The 19,812-nt window shown below is 39.0% G+C and overlaps 1 protein-coding gene across 1 annotated transcript in view; it reads right to left on the reverse strand.

Moving 5' to 3' along the window:
* Window positions 1-18,969, reverse strand: part of TRHR (thyrotropin releasing hormone receptor) — a 31,083-nt gene extending 12,114 nt beyond the window's left edge. Inside the window, exon 1 of the mRNA XM_069466091.1 lies at window positions 18,181-18,969. Coding sequence (XP_069322192.1) covers window positions 18,181-18,969 — 789 coding nt within the window. The remainder of the gene's footprint in view (window positions 1-18,180) is intronic.
* Window positions 18,970-19,812: the final 843 nt, after the last annotated feature.

Here is a 19,812-nt window from a genome sequence, read left to right on the forward strand (position 1 = left end):
TAGTGACAGTCTGAAAGGATCCTGTTCCTTCTTTTGCATACCCGCCTATTGTCTCTTGTTTCTCCCTAAGATGAAAGCTCTTTGAGGATCCCTGCTGCTCTACCTTCAGGGGCCAACGTGAAGGTGTGGCACCTAGTAGGTGCAATAAACATTCAGGAAATTAATGAATGAATGAATGAAGAAACAGTTCACTAAGGTTATTCTAAGTCCTGTTGCCTCTGTGGAATTCCATGTAGCCGTTTTACACCTCTAGCCCTAATCACAAATGTCATGATCATATTGTGTCTGGTTTCTTGCCTACTATGTAAGATCTTGAGGGCAGGAATGATGTTTATTGCATATTTTTATCTCTAACTTCTAAAACAGTGTTTGGCCTCAAAAATGCTTAAAGTTAAAAATTCAAATCAATGTGCAAAGACTCCTTCTCAAAAAGGGACATGATAGATCAGACTGGAATTACAGTGACAAAAATTTTCTGGGAGCAGTCTGTTATTCTGTAGAAATAAAGAATTATTGGTTATATTGTTATGAAAAATTTAGGAAAAGTAAAGAGCTAAGCGGATGCTAACTCACTCTGATTTATGCTGAGTTCACTTCCCATTACTAGATATTGATTGACACTATGTTAATATGTACCAAAGCCAAATGGGATTTGCCTCCAAAAGATACAAATCTCACTTTGACAGGTATTCTTGTTCTGTCCTCTCTGTCAACTGTCATATTCAATCATTTGTGGCTTCTCTGTCACTCATGAAGTTGTAGAAAGTGATTTCTCATGATACCACTCTGCACACAGATTACCAATTTGTATTTTTAGAGACAGTTGAAATCAAGGATTGTCTAATATAATGAGCAAAGCATTTTATTTAGGAGATACAGAGTTAAGATTCAGGATGGGGATATGGGGATATGCTAGCTGCTAATTTAGTCTGCCTGTGATAAGCTTGAACTTTCCTAGTTCTGGTCATTTTGTGGAATCTAAAAATATTTATTTACTATGTATTTATCATTTATTTATTGAACACTTATCATGCAACCAGTACCTGTGCTAAGAACATAATATTTTCACAAATAAACTCTTAATTAGGAATAGTTCAGCAGCCAGCAAATGTTTACTGTAGTGCACCAGATAGTACATGTTTTAGCCTTTGCAGGCCATGCGACCTCTGTTACAACTACTCAACTCTGCCAATGTAGTGAGGAAGCATCCACACACAGTACATAAATCAATGGGCATAACTTTTTCAGTTCCATTTATACTTAGGAATGCAAGCAGTGGGGCTCGATTTGGCCCATGACTGTAATTTTCCAACCCAGGGAACAATTGAACACTTTTAACAAAACAGACAAATGCATGTAATCTTATATTTCAAACTACTGTTATGATTGATGACTAATTTTTCAAGCTCTTCATTCAATTATCAACAGAGCCCATGAGAAATATGGACCAAAACAATGCTGGCTCTCAGCTTGGGGAGGAAAGTTTTGATTTAAAATTTTATTTTTCTTATGACAAAATCATAATTAGCATTATCTCTCTACCAACACTTAAAAGAATATAATGGTAACACTGTCCTTTTAATAATCCTGAGAGTTCTTTTCCAGAAGGCATGCACTTTTGTGGATGATTAAATCAGAAGTAGTATAGAAACAGTACAAGAGGCCTTGGAGAAGATGCATTTATAGATTGATGGTAGTTGGTCCCCCTGGCCCTGAGCAAGCCAGTCCCTTGGTTTTTCTATCAAATTCTCCTAATTTACATTTCCATTTTACAAATTAGGGAATTCATACACCACTTACAAATGGCAAAATAAGGATTTGAACCAGGCGGAAGAATCTCATCCTATCTGTCCCTATAAAGTTAATTGTTTCTTATTCCCCAGGTGAGAAGGACTGCATAGAAATTGTCGTACTTTCTCTTACAAAAAATGAAGAGAGATAACACTGTATTTGGATAAAGGAACATTTATTAAAAACTTCTCTTAACTACTGACCTACCCAAAGGTCCCTATTCTAACACTGGAAAATTGTTCATTTTTGAATTAGAATGTAAAATGCATTTTCTTTTAGAATAAATGTTATAAAAGTTTATGAAATATAATTGAATAGTGTCACTAATGCTTTATTTTCTGCATAGAAAAGCCAAATGACTTATGTAGGCCAGCCTGGCATTTCAACATTGCATCAGTGGGAAAAATTCCGTGGAGTTTCAGGCATTGATTTATAAATGGCATTCGCCAGTGCCTGCATATAGAACCAAAAGAACAACACACTCTAAAAATGGGCTATTTACTTAATATCTCTGACTGCCCTATTTAAAATTACACCCTTCCTGTTTCAGCATTTCATTATCCCCCTTATTTGCTTGTTTTTCTCCACAAACTGATACATCATAATTTGATATAATATGTGTATTTGGTTTTTTATTCCCTGTTTCCTCCCTTCCCCTCAGAATAAAAGCTCCATGGGACAGGGCTGTTTGTCTTATTTGTTCCCGGCTGTGTTCCCAAAGTCTAAAACAGTGCCTGAAACATTGAAGCAGGTATTCAGTGCATTTTTGTGGAGTGAATGCATGAATTTGTCACACATATAAGAAGTTCCCTTTTTTTCCTGGGCATATATATAGCCCACACTCTCTGTACCTCATCTCTGAGATGCTAGTACCATGGGCAAGTGTGTGAGGAAGTATAGTGTTGCTATTAGAGACTTTGATTAGATGCTATGAGTACACTCTTTGCTTTTCCCTCTTTTGAAGAATGACCTTGAGCTTAATATTACTAAATCTTAGACCTCTTGTCTTTAAAATTGATAGAGGCAAATGGGCTGATGTGCGAAAATCCCTTAGCACATGCCTGGCACATAGTAAGAGCTCAATCATAATACCTATTATGACGGTTAATAAATGACTGACACCTATACAAATGGGACAGATTATTTTCCAGGTTACATTGTTAGGAGGAAGACCAGACGAGTAGTCTAGTACATGATATTAACTGAAAAATCTAAGCCAGAATATTTAAACAGCGATCCTTGAACAGGGAAGTGGGGGTTAAGGAGAATTATAAGGATCATTCAGGGGAATTTTCAAAACTTTCCACACTCTCTGGAGAGTCTGCAATGCTGCGTCAGCTTCACAGTTTGTATTGAGATGCGCCTCCGCTGCCGAAGGGAAAATGTACAGTTCCTCGGGGATCTGGGATGCAATAAATGTCGATAACAACAAATTTACAATACATTATTAAGATATAAAATTTAAAATCCTCATGATGACTGTAAATAGGGCAATATATACAAAATAATGGGTAGTTAGTGTACAAGGAAATCACTACTCATTCCAAAGGCTTTTGTGCGTAGCATTTCCCCTAGCAGTGCTATGTAGGAGTTTACCAAGACGTTTTACTTCAGAATGCAGACATTTCTATTTCTCTTTAGGGAAAATGGTTTGGTGAATCCTTGCTAATCATCATTCTTCAAGTTGTCTTCGTGATAAATTATTGGTACTTTCCAAAGAATACTTTATATTCCTCGGTGTTACTAAGGAACTTGACTCTCTAGCCTTCATTTTTGGTATTGCGTTGGGTCACTTTAGCTGAGGCACAAAGGTGACCTTACTGAATAAATAGAATTCTGATTATAATAGCTTTGCTCCGTAACTCTTTAAAAGATAGCAGCATTATATGACTGGGAGCTTACATGCAGGTATCCGTTTGCAAAAAAATTAGTGTACCTTCCTTAAAGGCAACCAAGACCCCTGTAATGAACACTAAAAATTATTGGAGATGATAACTCATTCTGTCACAGCCCAGAAGCTTCTGTCTTTTGACTAACAAGGCATAATGAGGACATGAATTTTCTTTCTTCTGGTGCCTCAGTGTTCATGATTAAAAAATTTAAAAAAATTAAGTTTGCTTTTTCCACTTGTGGTATATGCACAGACATTTGTCTGTTTTAAAACTTGTTTCAATGGGAACAACAAGGCTGGTGTGATTCAATAACCTCTCTGGATTAATTATTCTGAAGAAATGGGTGGAGTTGAGAAGCCAGCAATGGAAACTGTTATTCATTAGCTTAAAAGCCACAGTCAATAACAGCAGTTTTCCACCTGTCTCAATTTCGGGTCTGCGTTAGATTTTGAGTGGCTGACACAGACTCCTTGATTTGGGGGAGCTCCCCTAAGGGATAAACAAGCATCCTGCATGATGCTGAAGCGTGAAGAGGGGTGCATTGATGGAGAAAGCCTTTCTGGTTTTTGCCTTTAGTGCTCTTGAGGGTCTCGGTGAGGCACAAAAACCAGTATGCTTATATGTGACTGAGAAGAGTCAAGCACCCTTGATCCCTGTTTATAAGTGTGTTTGTACCTCATGTCACCACATTCCCTTGAGGTAAAGTCAGTAGCAAAGTCAAAATCAAGAACGGTGTGCAAAATGAAGTGTGTTGCTTTTGTCTCAAGGCTAATTGCTTCTAAGTGTGTTTCCAGAATTTTTTAAAAGATAAAGTAGAAAGAGCCAAGATATTTAGGGGGAAGGAAAAATAGACTGTGAACATCAGACATGTCATCTGGAAATACCAATAAGGAAAGATCTGGCTCAAGATTGTGAGGAGGGGGTTATTGCCCAGGAGCTGGTGCTGTGCACAGGGTTTCGGAGTGAGGGATTTATTGAGGCACCTGCCTTCCATTGATTTGGAATCAGGATTTCAGATGGAACTTCTTGGCAAATGGATAGATCCCTGCTCTGAGGTAATGCATCACATCTGATCCAGCCTGGCCTTTTGTCCTAAGATTCTTGCCTCAGTGCAACAGAATAAAATGCTAACTGTGAAACTGTACTGGTGGTGGGTGTGTCACTCACTCCCTGCAGTCGCAAAGGAAACAACCTTGAGGACAATGCCAGTTAGCTTTTGGTCAATGAAATGCCTCATCTAACTATGTTTAGTGGGGATGAGTCTCAGAATAGACCCACTGGAAAGTGTTTAGAAGTCACCTGTAATTTACTACCACACCGGTTTGTTTTTTATACATGACATCTGTTATTATTCTGCCTATCACCTACTTTTCCCATTTCCTGCAATGAACATCCATCCACGACTTTTCTCCCTGTCCTTACCCTCGTTGTTCTACTTCACCGAGAAGAGAAAATAGAGAGCAGCTTGTAAGAACCCACCACTTTCTGTCCCATAACCTAAAATTGATCTGCAGCCATGAGCATCCTTATCTCTCTTCCTTGTATCTTAGTCATTCCTTCCTCAATCCACTCACGTATCCATTTATTTATTGACAAACACGTACTGGATCCTTTCATGTGCCAGACCTTGTGCTAGGTGCTGCAGATGGAGCAGCGAGTTAGACACAATCCCAGCTGTCCAGGAAAAGAAAGATGACGCCTTTTGTATTCCTTCTTGCCTCCTCAGGAACCATGCTCTGTCAATATCGAGTATTTCGCGTGTATCTACAAATAATTCCTTCCACTCTACTAGCTCTTGTCCATCAAGATTTAAACAGGCTCAGGTTTCTTCTACCTTAAAAAGTAAAGCAAAAAAACCAAAAATACCCTGCCTTATTTCTCCATGTTATTATTGCACGTGTGCGCACATGTTCACTCTCTCTCATAATTAAGCTTGTTAAAACATTGGTCTGTTCTTTCTCTCTTTTTAGTTTTTACCTCATCCCTCATTCATTAACTCCATACAATATAACGTATTTTCCTCAACACTTACGGAAGCTATCCTTGCAGAGGTCACCATCATCCTTTTTGGTGCTTTTTCAGTTCCTATCTTTGCATTTTTCTATTGACCACTATTGAAATAGTCTCCTCCTTTGGCTTCTGTGACTCTACTTTCTCCCGGTTTCCTCCTCCCTCTCTGACTAATCCTTTTCCGGTTATTTCACAGGCTTTCCATCCCATTCTCCCTAGAATTCTAGCTACTCCAAGGTTTCTTTTCTATTTCCCAAAATTTCCACCAGTGATCACATCTACTCTGGTACCTTCAACAAGCCACCTGTATACTAATTGCTTCCAAATCCGTATCTCTAGACCACATGTTTATTCTAAGCTCTAAATCTATATTTCTAAGTGTACCTGTGTGTTCTATAGACGCTTCAAATGCAACATGGGCAAAACTACACTTAACATGCTCACTCCACTGAAATCTGTTCCTCCTCCACTTACTGTCCTCATTTAAGTAAATTACACTGTCCAATTAATAATAGCAGTAGCTAACATTTATTATTTCCATGCTCCAGACACTGTAAGAAGTACTTTATACAGATTTTTGCATTAAATCCTAATAACTACTTTGTGAGATACATACTACCATCCTTATTACAGATATGCAAACTGGGGTTCAAGGTTGTAAATTAACTTGTTCACATCACGTAGTCAGTGGCCAACCCTGCCTCTGACCCCAGTGGGTGAGATTCCAGAATTCAGGCTCTCAACTGCCACATGGCTTTCTCTCTCAGGGGTTCAAATGAGTCACTTTTGACTCCTTTCTCTTCCACTTTCTGTACATCTACTCACACCAAGTCTATTAATCCTATTCCAAATGTATCATTGCTGTTTACCTTATCATGCTAGGCCTTTGCAGCATGATTCATATTATCTTGCCCATATTGTTGCAGTCCTCTCCTAACTGAGATCCTTGACTTTGGGCCAATCAGTTGTCTACATTGAAGACAGAATGGTCTTCCTCAAGCATAAATCTGATCATAACACTCTCTGCCTTGCAATCTACCAAGGACTTTTCATGGCCTTTAGAATCTTGTCCAAATCTCTCATTTACTAAAGACCTTATTTCCTGATCCCTTCTCACCTCATTAGTCTCGTGTTTTGTTGCCCAAACTTAAGGAGCTACTTGCAGTTCTCTGGACTGATTGTGTCCTTGCTGGACTTCTGGTCTTCATCTGTATAAACCATCTTCTTTCCCTTCTTCATCTACAAAACATCTATTAATTCACAAGGCTCAGTTTAGAAGTCTTTGTTTCCAGAAAGCCTTTCTAATGCCCACCTCGCTCCAAGCCTTCTAGGTCAGATGCCATTAATCTGTGATTTTTACTCTGATAACATTTATTTCTTTATGGCTTTAATTATGTCTACTATTACTTTTTCTATTTTAAATTGTGAACTTCTTGTGGACAGAAATACTATTTTGTTTTTTTGTATCCTAGTGCCTAACACAGTACCTGACATATAATAGGTTTTTAATTAAATCATAGGTGAGGAAGGAAGTGCAAGTCTGTCCTGAATCTGAATATCTGCTCTTTACTTTCACCATTTTCCTGTCCCATATAATAATGTGCTGGAAGGGATTGTAATAATAACTAGACCATGCTCATCTCCAGGATAGCACCTCCACTGTGCACTGCAATTGGCTTATAAAAACGTATTGATTTGATTGCTCTTAACTTATTCAGAGAGATGTCTAATTGATTCCTAAAGAAATCCCTGGAGTGGGCCGGGCATGGTGGCTCAGGCCTGTAATCCTAGCACTCTGGGAGGCTGAGGCGGGAGGATCATTTGAGTTCAGGAGTTCGAGACCAGCCTGAGCAAGAGTGAGACCCCGTCTCTACTAAAAATAGAAAGAAATTACCTGGACAACTATAGAAAAAATTAGCCGGGCATGGTGGCACATGCCTGTAGTCCCAGCTACTCATGAGGCTGAGGCAGTTGGATTGCTTGAGGTTGCTGTGAGCAAGGCTGATGCCATGGCACTCTAGTCTAGGCAAGAGAGTGAGACTCTGTCTCCAGGAAAAAAAAAAAAAAAAAAAAAAGAAATCCCTGGAGTGTCCATCCTAGCACTTTATAATCTCTAGTCAAATATTTATCCTGTAAATTTACCCTGAATCTGAACCTATTCCTATCTTCCCTGGTAAAATAGAAAATGTATCAGTGCATTCTTTTCTCCCATCCTCCATCCTTCCTTACTCAAATTTTATGTCTGCAGAATCTTTCAAATGTTTGCCAAGTAGAATCAATCACAAAGCCGAACTCCTAACAGAGGAAACATGACAGGGTGTCAGTTCTGCACATTGTTACGGGCTTGACTCACTTGACTTTACAAAAATGGTATTTAAAAATTCATGGGGTGCTCTGCATTCATCCTGCCTCTGTCCTCTCTCACTCTCACAATGGGGCCACCTCTCTCACTGAGTCACTTCCTTATTTTCTAAGAGCTGTTGTTTGCAGAAAATGCCCTGAGTTTTCACATAGTCATAAATCCCCATAAAACTCAAACAACAAAGGCCCAGAATGGGAGAGGCATAGGATGCTTTACTTCCTTGCAGCCACTACATAATTATGTTCAGGGCAATTTATCCAAGGAGTATAGCCAAAAGTCACCAGTGTTGTTTATGAAAAGTTGCAGTATTTTCTTTTTCAAAATGTTATCTATTTTTATTTCAACTAAATGTGCCTGTCCAGTGTTTTACATTATTCATCCTAATTCATGTGCATATGTATTTGGCCTTGCTTAATTTTCAGACCTAATTTAGCTTTAAATGTATTCTGGCTCCTCTCACGTGCCTCCATGCAGCTCTGAAGTGTGAGGTTTGACTTTGGTGGCAAGGCCATGACTTCTGCTTTAGATAAATCCGTGTTTCTACAACTGCATCTTCCCTTGCTCCCTGGCTCACTCTTCTTTCTTTACTTTCTCTCCCAGTTGGGAGCATCCACTAAAAATCTTTCTTTGGCCTTCTAGCCATGTTCTAAGAGGGACAAATAGAACTCTTTATTTCTAGCAAAGTCTTCCATCCTCGTTTAGCCTCCTGAATGTAAACATTCTTCTACACCTCATTTTTGTCAGTTTGTTCTTCCCTCTTTCTTTTTAAATTCAATCCTGATCATACCTTCTTTCCATTATTCTAGTGATTTCTAACACTTATCTGATCCTAACCACTCACTTATAATCTCATATTTCTAGCTCCTACATGCAACTGCTCACAGTGTTTTTAATATTTCTCCCTCAACATTTCTTTCTGTAAGTCAACCATTTGCAGTCTCCTGACAAAAATCTTTAGAGTCATATTTGATTCTTCCATTGTCTTCATTCTTTATGTCCAGGATTTGTTAGTTTAGTTAGTTATCAGTATGTCCCTAGGCACGAAGGGAGGCATCATGGACACAAAAATGAATGGGGTGATGTTTCTGCCATTGCAGGATGCACAATCTGGTGGGAGAGACAGACATTTGAAGAAATTATTAACAGCAACATGGTGAGCTGCACAGATGAGAGCACAGAGTGCTACACAGGGAAGGGAGAAACACCAAACCCTGCTGGTGGAGGTCAGGCATGCCTGCTCTGCGAGGTGACCTACCAGAGTGTGGATTGGAAGTAGCAGGTCAAACAAGGGGCTACACAGTGCTTAAAACTGGGGGAGTCTGTGTACTGGCTTGGAGCCATGATAGAGCAGAATAGTTAAGGAAACTGCCTGTGGAATGATGTGTTAGGGAACAGAGCAGACATGAGTTTGGGAAAGTAAACAGGGGGCAGATCATAAATGTTTCAGTGTGCTAAGATAAGGACTTGGGATTTCAATGTGTAAGAAATGCAAATACTGAAGGATTTCAGGCAGCAGAGTGATGGTAACAAGTTTGCATTTTCAACGATTCTAGCAGCACCCTGGGAGATACGTTAGAAGAGGGCAATGAAGAGGCAGGGGGATTGGTTAGGAAGCCCCTGCAAGAGTGGCAAGGCAGGGAGACCAGCCTTCTCGCCTACCGTGCCGAGAGAACATGATGAGACTGGAGTTGAGGCAATATTCATAGAAAGGGGAGGTTGAATGTGAGAGGGATTTTGGAGGAAAGAATCCAGGTGTAATGACTTGAGGACAGCAGGGAGTTTTAAAATAGGTATTTAAGGAATGAGAAGAGAAAACTCATTATAGTCCTGCAAATGGGCAGAAAGAGATCACGGAAGGTCCCTTTGGAATGGAAACTCCAAGGGTGAGGTAGCCGCTAACTGTAGAATGTGATATTCCCTGGCATTGCTCAATAGCATGAGGGACCTGAGAAGGCAGGTGTTGGTGGTTATCTTGTGCTTGGTTTCCTGGCCCCATTGACTGCTTCTGTTGTTTTGAAGGCCTTCTTGTATTTCATATTGTCCGGGTGAATGCCTACTCATTCTTCAAGAGTGGGAGTGACTCTCACTCTGTTGGGGGCTTGCTTGCCAGACTTACATATAATAAGCACTGTTTTCTTGTTGTCTCTTCTGTATGCCATACACCTTAACTTGTGTTTTCCAACTATCTCGTATTTTACTGGAAGTTCTATAAGATAGTAACTATCATTGGTTCTTCAGAACAGTGTTTGGCATGAAATTGGTGCTCAATAAATGTTTATTGAATTAAAGAGATAATGGATGAACAAAACCAGAAAATGATGAAAGAGTCATATTTTAGAGGGCTCTAAAAGCCAGTGAGAGAAGATTGGAGCTATTTCTTTTTGAAAGAAGATGATGCGTGCAAATGGTTTTAGGAAAATTAGTCACATAGGGACACTTGGATGGATTTATTCTCATCTTTATAGCTCTGTTCATATTGTTTTCCTTCCCTGGGTTGCCATCCCTCTGCTTCTCTGTGCCTTCTGTCTAAGGTAGCTCTGCTATTGTGGAGGAGACTTTAAGGGCTCAAGGGAAAGCCCACAGGTTTTTTAATAACAAAGTGAATTATAATAATACCTGAGTCTGCCATGTTTCTAAGTCAGCCTGTCCTGTTTGGGGGGGTGGGGGGAATCTTCCTAAAAACTCTTATCTACTAACATAATCACCACTGGCTAGTTGTACTTTGATTATTTTGGAATTGAAAAAAGATTTGATAAAAGACAAGAAAATTTTAATTCAAATCAGAGAAGGATATGGCACAAATAAACAAGAATTTTTTAGGGAGGAAAATAGAGTGTTGGACCTGACTGAGCCCCTAAGTATGCATGAATGTACTCTTTCACGCTTTCATCTATTATATATTCATTATGCAAATTCATTATGTTTTATATATACACATATATATTTATAGATATACATACACACACAAACACAGAAAGATGCCGGCAAATATTTAACAGTCATCTCTCCACAAAAAAAGAGGGCCCTGTACTGTCATAGTTGCTGATTTCTCCAGTGTAAGTACTTCGTCCATGACCAATTTTAAGCGCCCAGTGTGATGGCTCTGAATGCAGTTTGGGGAGAGAGACGAACAACCTGCTCTTGCGAAGCCTGTGCTCCTTGGCTGTGACACACCACTGTGCACATACGCTCTTGGGAGCTTGCTGTGTGACAAATGCAGGGCCGAGGATACTGGGGATACAGGGCCCTCCTCTGACGGATATTACTGAGAGTGGGAAGACAGACAAGCTAGCAAGTGTGATACACAGAATTATTAAAGTATATGCCAAGTATTGTAAAAACACTGGAAGAACATCTAACCTATATAGCTAGGAATTTAACTATATAAATATGCCTGATAAATTTAGGGAAAATTTGATGGGATGATTGGGCCCCATTTGATTTGAGACTTGAAAGATAATGGGAGTTTGCCAGATGAAGGGTGTTCTGGCTGAGAGAACCTAGCAGGTTCAGAAAACTACAAACAATTTAAAATTGTAGGAGTGCAAAGTCCAGGTTGGGAGATCCATGAGAGAGGAAGCTGAAAATGTAGGAGGGGGCCAAGATCTTATTTGTTAAGCTAAGGAGTTTAACCTCTAGGCCTCAGGAACTATGAAAATTATTTTGATAATAGCTGTGTGTTAGCGAGATCCCTTAGTCAGCAATGAGCAAAATGATTTGGAAGAGAGTGGAATGGGAGTCTCAGAGGCTGGTATGGTGTGTGCTGAAATGGGGCAGTGAGAGGTGGTGAACCAGGACAGTGGTGGTGTGAGCGGAGGAGTCAGTCAGCCAGGAGAGTGATGAGCCAGGGCCTAGCTCCGAGTGGGGGCATAATAGGAGAAAAACGCACTTAGAAGGACTGCTAGGGTTCTGGGCTGGGAACCTAAAATAGGAAAGAAAGGAAGAGGTACAGGTTTATAAGAGAAAATACTGGGATAATTTTAGACATATTGGATTTGATGTAATTATGTGACGTCCAAAGAACAATTGCATGTACAGGTCTGGAGATGTCTTGTCTACTCTGGTTCAGACGTCCCTCACTGGACAATTCCCTTCCATGGCCCTACTTCAACGATATCGGTCTTCCCTCCCTGAACGTGCCCTGTCCTCGCCCATCTACTCCCTGCTTTCTATTGAACAGTCTTTCTTTTCTCCCTGACTTCTTCTTGCTGCTGTCAGTCATTCAGCCTGTCTTTATAGGCCCAGTTCAAGTCCCAAGTACTCCATGAAGCCTTCCTTCATTTTCGCCTCTCCCCTCCCCGATGCTGTGTCCTCTGTCCCAGAATATAATGGTCTGTTCAGGATTATTTGTGCACGTGGACAACGTTGAGCCCCTTGAAGGTGAAGAGTTTGTCTTTATATATCCCTGCAGCCTCCACACCTAGGGCAGAGCTAGATGTTTTTTGGATGTGAATAAATGTTTAATTAAATTGGGAGGATATTGACTAAGAATGACCTACTACAAAATTTTGCTTAATGTTGCTCCAGCTTTAGATTTATAACTTTCCTTTTCCCTTAAATCATTGGGGAAAAAAAAAAGTAAAGGAGACTAAGAACAGAATTACAGAGCAGCTTTTACCTGGGAACTTGGGGTATCTGCATTTAGAAGAATTCAGGAGAGGCTATGTAAAGAGGTGTAAAGTAGTTTGTCATTTTTAAGGTTAGCTGGTTTTAAGATTTTTTTTGTGTGTGTGTGTGGGGCCAAATTGAGAATTCTAGGAGTGCAGGTTTTCCATTTTCATAGGCATATAGAAAAGTTTATTTTTCATTACTATTGAAATTATGGATCAATGCTGCAAATATAAAATTGGGAATAAACAAAGTGTGTTCATCTAAACCAAAGAACACAAAACACATAAATGCAGGGAATTATTACTTAGTCAATTTATGGGATATGTACAAAATCTTCCCTTATACAGAATGTAGATTAGAAAATGAAAATCTATTCTTTAATAAATATAAAACAGCACATTTAGCTACCCGTGCTAAGTGACTAAAATTACACTTTTCCTCTCACAACTTAGAGATCTTTCCACTATTAAGGATACAGTTGAACCAAGACAATTGGAACAAATAAAACAATTAAAAATAAAAGATGAACCTGTTAGAACAGCCCTAGTAATTTTGGGAAACCTCTAATTTAGGGATAATGCTGAAGAGTTTAGTATCATTAATTTGCCTTGTGCAGCTAATTGTTGATTAAGCTACCTGGGGAGAAGGATGATTATTGAGCAAGGGTTGTCTTAGATGGAGGTGGTGCTGGCAGCTGCTTAAGTTGTACAATTTATGGAACTTTATGTTCACCACATTCCAACATTATGCCTCTTTTCCTTTGTGTCTTAAAGGTTTTTCCTTGTTCAAGATGTCTTCTTTAAAAAGTAAATAGCCCTGGAGGCAGGAGTTGGAGGGAGGCAGGGGAGAAGAGAGAAGACATGGCCTTTACCTGCCTGTCTTCATTTGCCATGAGCACATTGTATGACTGGGGAGTGCTTAAGGGAGGGTCAGGAGGGTCAGGAGGGCCATAGGGATCACTAAGAAGCACAGGAGGGAGGAAAGAGCAGCTGAATGGACAGGTGGGAGGGGGAGCAGACATCTCATCTGATATCAGCAATGAGGTAAGTTTCCCCCCATTTTGCTGATGAGAAAACGGAGGCTCAGAGAAACTGACTCAATCCTAATCACTCTCTTTTACTCTGTGCTTTCTCTTTGAGAATACTAATTTCAACATTTTGTGTGAAAAGGCAGGAAACAAAATTATACATACACTTTGACTATAATTATGTAAAAAAAAAAGATCCAGTCAAAACATAAGAAAAGGAATATAACAAAATGATCATGATTTTGGTCTTTGAGAGCTGGGGTAAGGGATAACTTTTTCCTTATTCCTAATTTTCTGTGTTTCATAGTACACATGATTGTTTTTATATCATCATGATCATCACCATGACCACCAATAACAGCAAAAGGCACATATTGTTTTAAAAAGGAAAGTTGCTTTTGTTTCTTGGACTACCAACATTCCTTCTAGCATGGTGGAAGACTTTTAAGAATTTTATGGAAACAAAAACTATTTGACATTTTAAGGCTTGATTAGTCAAATAAAACCCATAATAAAAATTTTGCCATTAACTCTTGGTGCTTCTATTAGGACTATTTTACATGGTTTCACTACCGATCGTACTGTGAGAATCAAGAAAAAGATATTAGGGTGACTCCACTGAAAATAAAACCAATAGCCTGATTTATATAAAATATTCTGCATATCCCTGCATCCTGTGGAAAGTACACATTTGAATTGAATGCATTTATTGACATTATATCCCTTTACAGAGATGTTCAGGCATTTCTGTGCTTCCAAAATAGCAAAAGATCTAGTCAATAACATAGAAATATACTGTCAAAGATAGAAATATTTTATCTACAAAATGGTGAACTCCTAAATTGACTGAACTGAGGGACTCTTTAGGCACTGCATACATAGAGCTTCAATGTAACAAAGGTAATAATTTCAACCATGACTCCTTCATATCAACCAATATAAAAAGCAAAAGGTTTAGTCATTCAGATAATCTTTTTGTCTACACAATTCCAGGCCATAAGTTTGAGTAATTTGTTTTACTGAATTTACTCAATATTTAGGTGGTTTCTTAGAATATAACCGAAACTCTGAAAAACAGGAAAAAAATATTTTGGTCTGGATTTTCTGCATAGGGGCCATAAGTTAAAAAAAAAAAAAAAAAATCAAACAAAAATCTCACTTTGTCCCTTATATTTTATTTCCTTTTTAAATGTAGTTCTTTTAGGCTATGTACATTTGACTTTAATATGACTTGGTTAGAAAGACCTGACCCAGATGAGTATTTATTAAAATGTAAATTAAACTTGCCTAGAAGAAAAAATGCAGAGAAAATATTAAAATAACAGTCCTTGGGTTATCGAAGGTGGAGTTTTGGAAGCAGATAAAGCCAGGTTAAAGGTCACTAAATTTGAACAAAACTGGCTTTGCTTCACCACTCTCATTCCCATTCATCAGGGCACCCCTGTTCTTCCAGACTCGGAACCCAGTGCCTTACTGAATTGTCCTCCCTTCATCCTTCACATTACACCTTTCTTTCTTTGAAACATCTCTCTGGTTTACACCTTACTTTAAATTCTCCTGATAGAAGATCCTGCTACCTTGTGCCTGTATTACTACCAACAACTTCCAGAGTGGTTTTCCTGCCACCGGTCTCTCGCCCTTCAAATCTGCCTCCCCCAGCTGTCAGATTTCTCATCCCCAAACACCACTTTCAACATTGCTGCTCCCTGCTCGCCACTCACATTCTTTGTTGTCTTTGCATTAAGTTCAAACTCTTTTCTCTGCCTAATCACTGGAATCCTCTACAGCCTTCTCTCTCTCTCTCTTTCTCTCTCCCTCCTCTTCCCACCCTCACCTCACACGCACACTTCTATCGGTCTAATCTTACTTTTTACTACTCCCCCAAGTACATCATTCATTTTCGGCAACCAAGTCACTGCATCCCATAAAAGTCCCACCCTATGCACCCCTCCTTGCCTGTCTCCAGACCCATACCATGTCTCATTTTTTATGTTGCGTGGAATGCTGTCCCTCTTGATGTTTACTTTCCAAGTTAGCCTCATCTTTCCAGAACCGTCTCAAATGCCACCTCTTCCATGAAGGCTTCCCTGATCCCTGTAGCCCCATAATTTTCCTTCTTTTCTCCAAACTCCCATCTCATCTATAATCAGGACTGAATTACAGGACACATTACTTAAGTGCACTCCTATTGATTTATATGTCATCCCATGTTTCTCAAGGAGGGTGTTTTGGTATTTGTAGCAGGTACACTTCTTCATCGTACAGAACTGTCTTGCCCATGGCAGGACATTCGTCATCCCTCATTCCTGGATGCTGACTGACAATATTGTTAACGTGACCACCCCAAATGCCCTAGTTATTAAAAAGTTCTTTAAAGAAGTTGCTATATAATATACACATCAGTTCAACAAATAATCTTTGTGTAAGCTGTGAGTGTATAATTTTAGGAACAAATCCGTACTTCCCTTACAGTGGCCAACATATTAAAAAACTAGGAAGGAGCCTAATTAATAGTCAGGTGTTAATCACCACTCCACTTTAGGTATCTTTCATAAGATGTTCCATTGAGCCCTCACACTGATGCTGGATGTTGTTATTTATTTTGTTTATGGAGGAAAAAATTAAAATTCACAGAGTTCTGCATATTCAAGGTGGTAGACCTTGACTGGAACCCTGGCATTCAAGCCCAGGGCTGTTTAGAACCAAATCTTTGGCTTTTTCTTGCCTCACACAGCCTCTGCAAAGACAGCTTATCTGTAACAGCTTTGAAATGAGAGTGTGAACATGTAACAAAATTAGTAATTTAAAGCATATTATTAATGCTGATAGGTACTAATGGCTATAATGGAAAGAAAAGACATTAGACCAGACAAACAATTTTTTAGAATTTATAACAAGAATATAAATTGGAGTCTAATGAATGAATTTACGCACTGCCCTTCCTTGATGCAGACATTAACCCATGTTTGGCCTCTAATTGAGATGTACATATCCTTTACCCTCTTATTGTATTTGTTAATGTTTGTCTTGGCAGATAGTCAAAAGATCTCTCTAAATTTCCATTAATCAAGTTCTGGGTAAATAGACGGCCAAATGTGCCTTGTATTAGGTAGCACTGCTAGATTCAAATCAAAAGAAGACTAAGAACTGGCAGTAGCTGCTTAGGTTTTCCCTTCTGTCATCCAATATTTTAAAAAATAAATCTTACATAAATCAAGTATTACTGTATCATTTAAAATGTTGTATATATTTCTTTTTAGTTATAGTTCATTATTGATTTCATACATATCTAAAGCACCTATATTTTTTAGTAGTTTATTTCACTGTGTGCCCATATATCCAATTAGAATTCTTCATACATCAACTATTCTAGAGTTTAGGAAGAAATAGTGTGGATGATCTATATGTATACTTTTAGAAAAGTACACTCAGTTCCTACCTGTGCACACAGAAAGAACTATATTCTCTGCAGAAAAAAAAGTATGAGAAAATTCAAGCCATTTGAAAGAACCAGGATTGTTGATTTCAAGTTTTCTTTTTCAGCTATGAGAATAAATATTTACTGTCTGTTCATTATGTTTAACGAAGAAGGAAAAGAAACTGAAAGCTTAGCTTGTAAGTAACTTAGAACAATTATGTAAATATAGATAAATGTGTATATGATATAAAAGCATTTTATTCCTATATTGATTATAAATCATATCTACTGTAACAAAGTTGTACTTCATTCACTAGTAAAACCACTATTCAACTGTAACCACATGGGCATTCAGGTAATCTAAAAGCATAAATGAATTTTTAGTTATGCTTAGGAAAATCAGATTAAAAAAATTTCAATTCAGTTATTCTTTATAACAAATTGTGCTTGATGGTGGCCCTTTTGTTCCCTGAGCAAAGTGTGTTTTCAGCTTCTGCATGCTGGGACACTGTGCAGGGAGCTGGAGGAGAGGGTGATAGAATCTTTCCCACTAAGACTAACAAAAATAAGTTCAGAATCTCTCTCAGTTATGTCTCAGTTGTGAAAACTATAGAATGGCAAGAAAAGTTTCATTGTTTTACTCATCTATTCTCAAACTATCTGGTCAAGTCTTTGTTGTGTAGTAGAATTTTTAAAGGTAATTCTTTGTCATGCAATAGAATTCTTCCCTATAAAAGCCAGAAATGGTCCAAATATTCTGACAACATTTTCAGAGAGGCACAAACATTTTAAAGGTGAATTTCTGGAGTTTCTGTTTATATTTCCTTATATGTTCATAGCACTTGAACTGACACCTACTGATGTGCTATCAAATTTTCCCCATCTATTTTGAAATTTTCAGTTGCTTTAGAGATGGATTTAATATGTAAAACAGAAGCTTACACTGTGAAACATTTGCGTGATTGTATTTTGATTTCACCGTCATCTAAATAGGGCAAAGTTGGTCCCATCTTACAAGGAACTCTATCTCACATTTCCTCTATTGACTTGGAGGTTCAGTTTTACTTACCTGCTTCCTTGAAGACACTGTGCTGTTGAAACATCTATTAGAGGTATTTAAATTCAAATTCTTGTTCTGATGGGTTGACTCATTTTTCCATGTCTTAGAGTTTTCTTTAGGATCTGAAGGAATGGGATTTAAGAAGAGGATTCTAGCTATGAATCCATAGAGGACAGTGGCCAGGATCATTGGTACAACATAAAAGACACCAAAGTCCATTAGGTAAATAGGTGAATAGTAATTCCTGGAGATCTTGTAGCCACAGGACACCACAATAGCATCTTTGTAGGTGCTAATGTTGAGATCCAGCAAAAAGAACCAGAGCATACAGTAAATGGATGTGAAACCCCAGACAAAGACGATGATCTTTTTGGCTCTGGAAAATGTGCAGAGAAACTGAGCTTTGATGGGGTGACAGATTGCTATGTACCTCTCAATGGTGAAGGCTGTTATTGAACAAGAGGATGCATTAATTCCCAGGTACTGGAGGTAAGTAATGCACAGGCATCCTACATAGCCGTAGACCCAGGAACCATAGATACTGTCCGTGATGTTGGGAAGGCCTGCAGCCACCAGGACCATGAGATCGGCTACTGCCAGACTCACCAGGTAGCAGTTTGTGGGTGTCCTCATGTGCTTGGTTCTCATGACCACCAGGACTACCATGATGTTGCCCACGATGCCCAGACCACAGATAATGAGCACAAGTAAGATGGTGACCACTTGGTATTCTAGGGCCACAACTGCTCGTGGCTGAAGCTGTGTTTGGTTCAATTCACTCATGGTCTCGTTTTCCATCTTTATTGGCTTAAAAGCTTCTCTCAGACACACACTTCTCAAAACATCTTCTGTGCAGTGCCCACTTTTATCGCAGAGGTTCTATCCCCCTGAAAAGAGTTACAGTACATTCATTCACAGCGTCACCATTTCTGATCAAGCCACAGTCACAGGAAATTTTCCCTTCCTCTCCTTTCACCTCCCACTTTTTCCTATAGGAATAGGGCTCATATGTACTTCTGAAAACTTCTTTTATTGCAGTTGTAGTGTAGGATGTAGTATGATGGAGTAGCTGTTTTGACTAACTCACATTAAGTTCCCTCTTAATGGAGAAAAATGCCTAAGAAAAGAGAAATGGAAAAAGCTCCCTGTTTTGAAACAGTGCCCAATTGAAATAAAACTAAACAATATCTGCTAACAGAAAAATAAATACTAAGAAACCTCTCAGATGCTTAAGAAAAGTATAATAAAGAAGAAAAAGATATTAGAGTGAAAAAGCCAAGAGGCTCAATGATCAAGGTGGGTGGGAATTTAGCTGTTGCCTCCTTTGCTCTCAAGAGAGTGAGATTTCTGTGATATAAAATAGCAAGCCTATGAGCCTAGATTTCCCCCTGCCCCCTGCCCTGTATTATGAATAGAGAGCAATTTCTTCTCTTACCTTATCCTCTGTAGTGCTGCTTGCTTTTCTGGGTAGACGAAGTGGTAATAGGTCCAAGTTTCCAATTCTGCAGACAATCTCGTCTACTTTGTCTGACAGGGAGACCACTCAGCAGTGCTCAGCCCTCAGAACTGCAGTTCCTTCAAGCCCTCGCAGCCCTTTCAACTAATGACAGCCCATACAGCCGCCGCAGCAGCAGGAGCCGC

The sequence above is a fragment of the Eulemur rufifrons genome, chromosome 3, assembly GCF_041146395.1.
Source record: "Eulemur rufifrons isolate Redbay chromosome 3, OSU_ERuf_1, whole genome shotgun sequence".
In the NCBI taxonomy this organism is placed as follows: domain Eukaryota; kingdom Metazoa; phylum Chordata; class Mammalia; order Primates; family Lemuridae; genus Eulemur; species Eulemur rufifrons.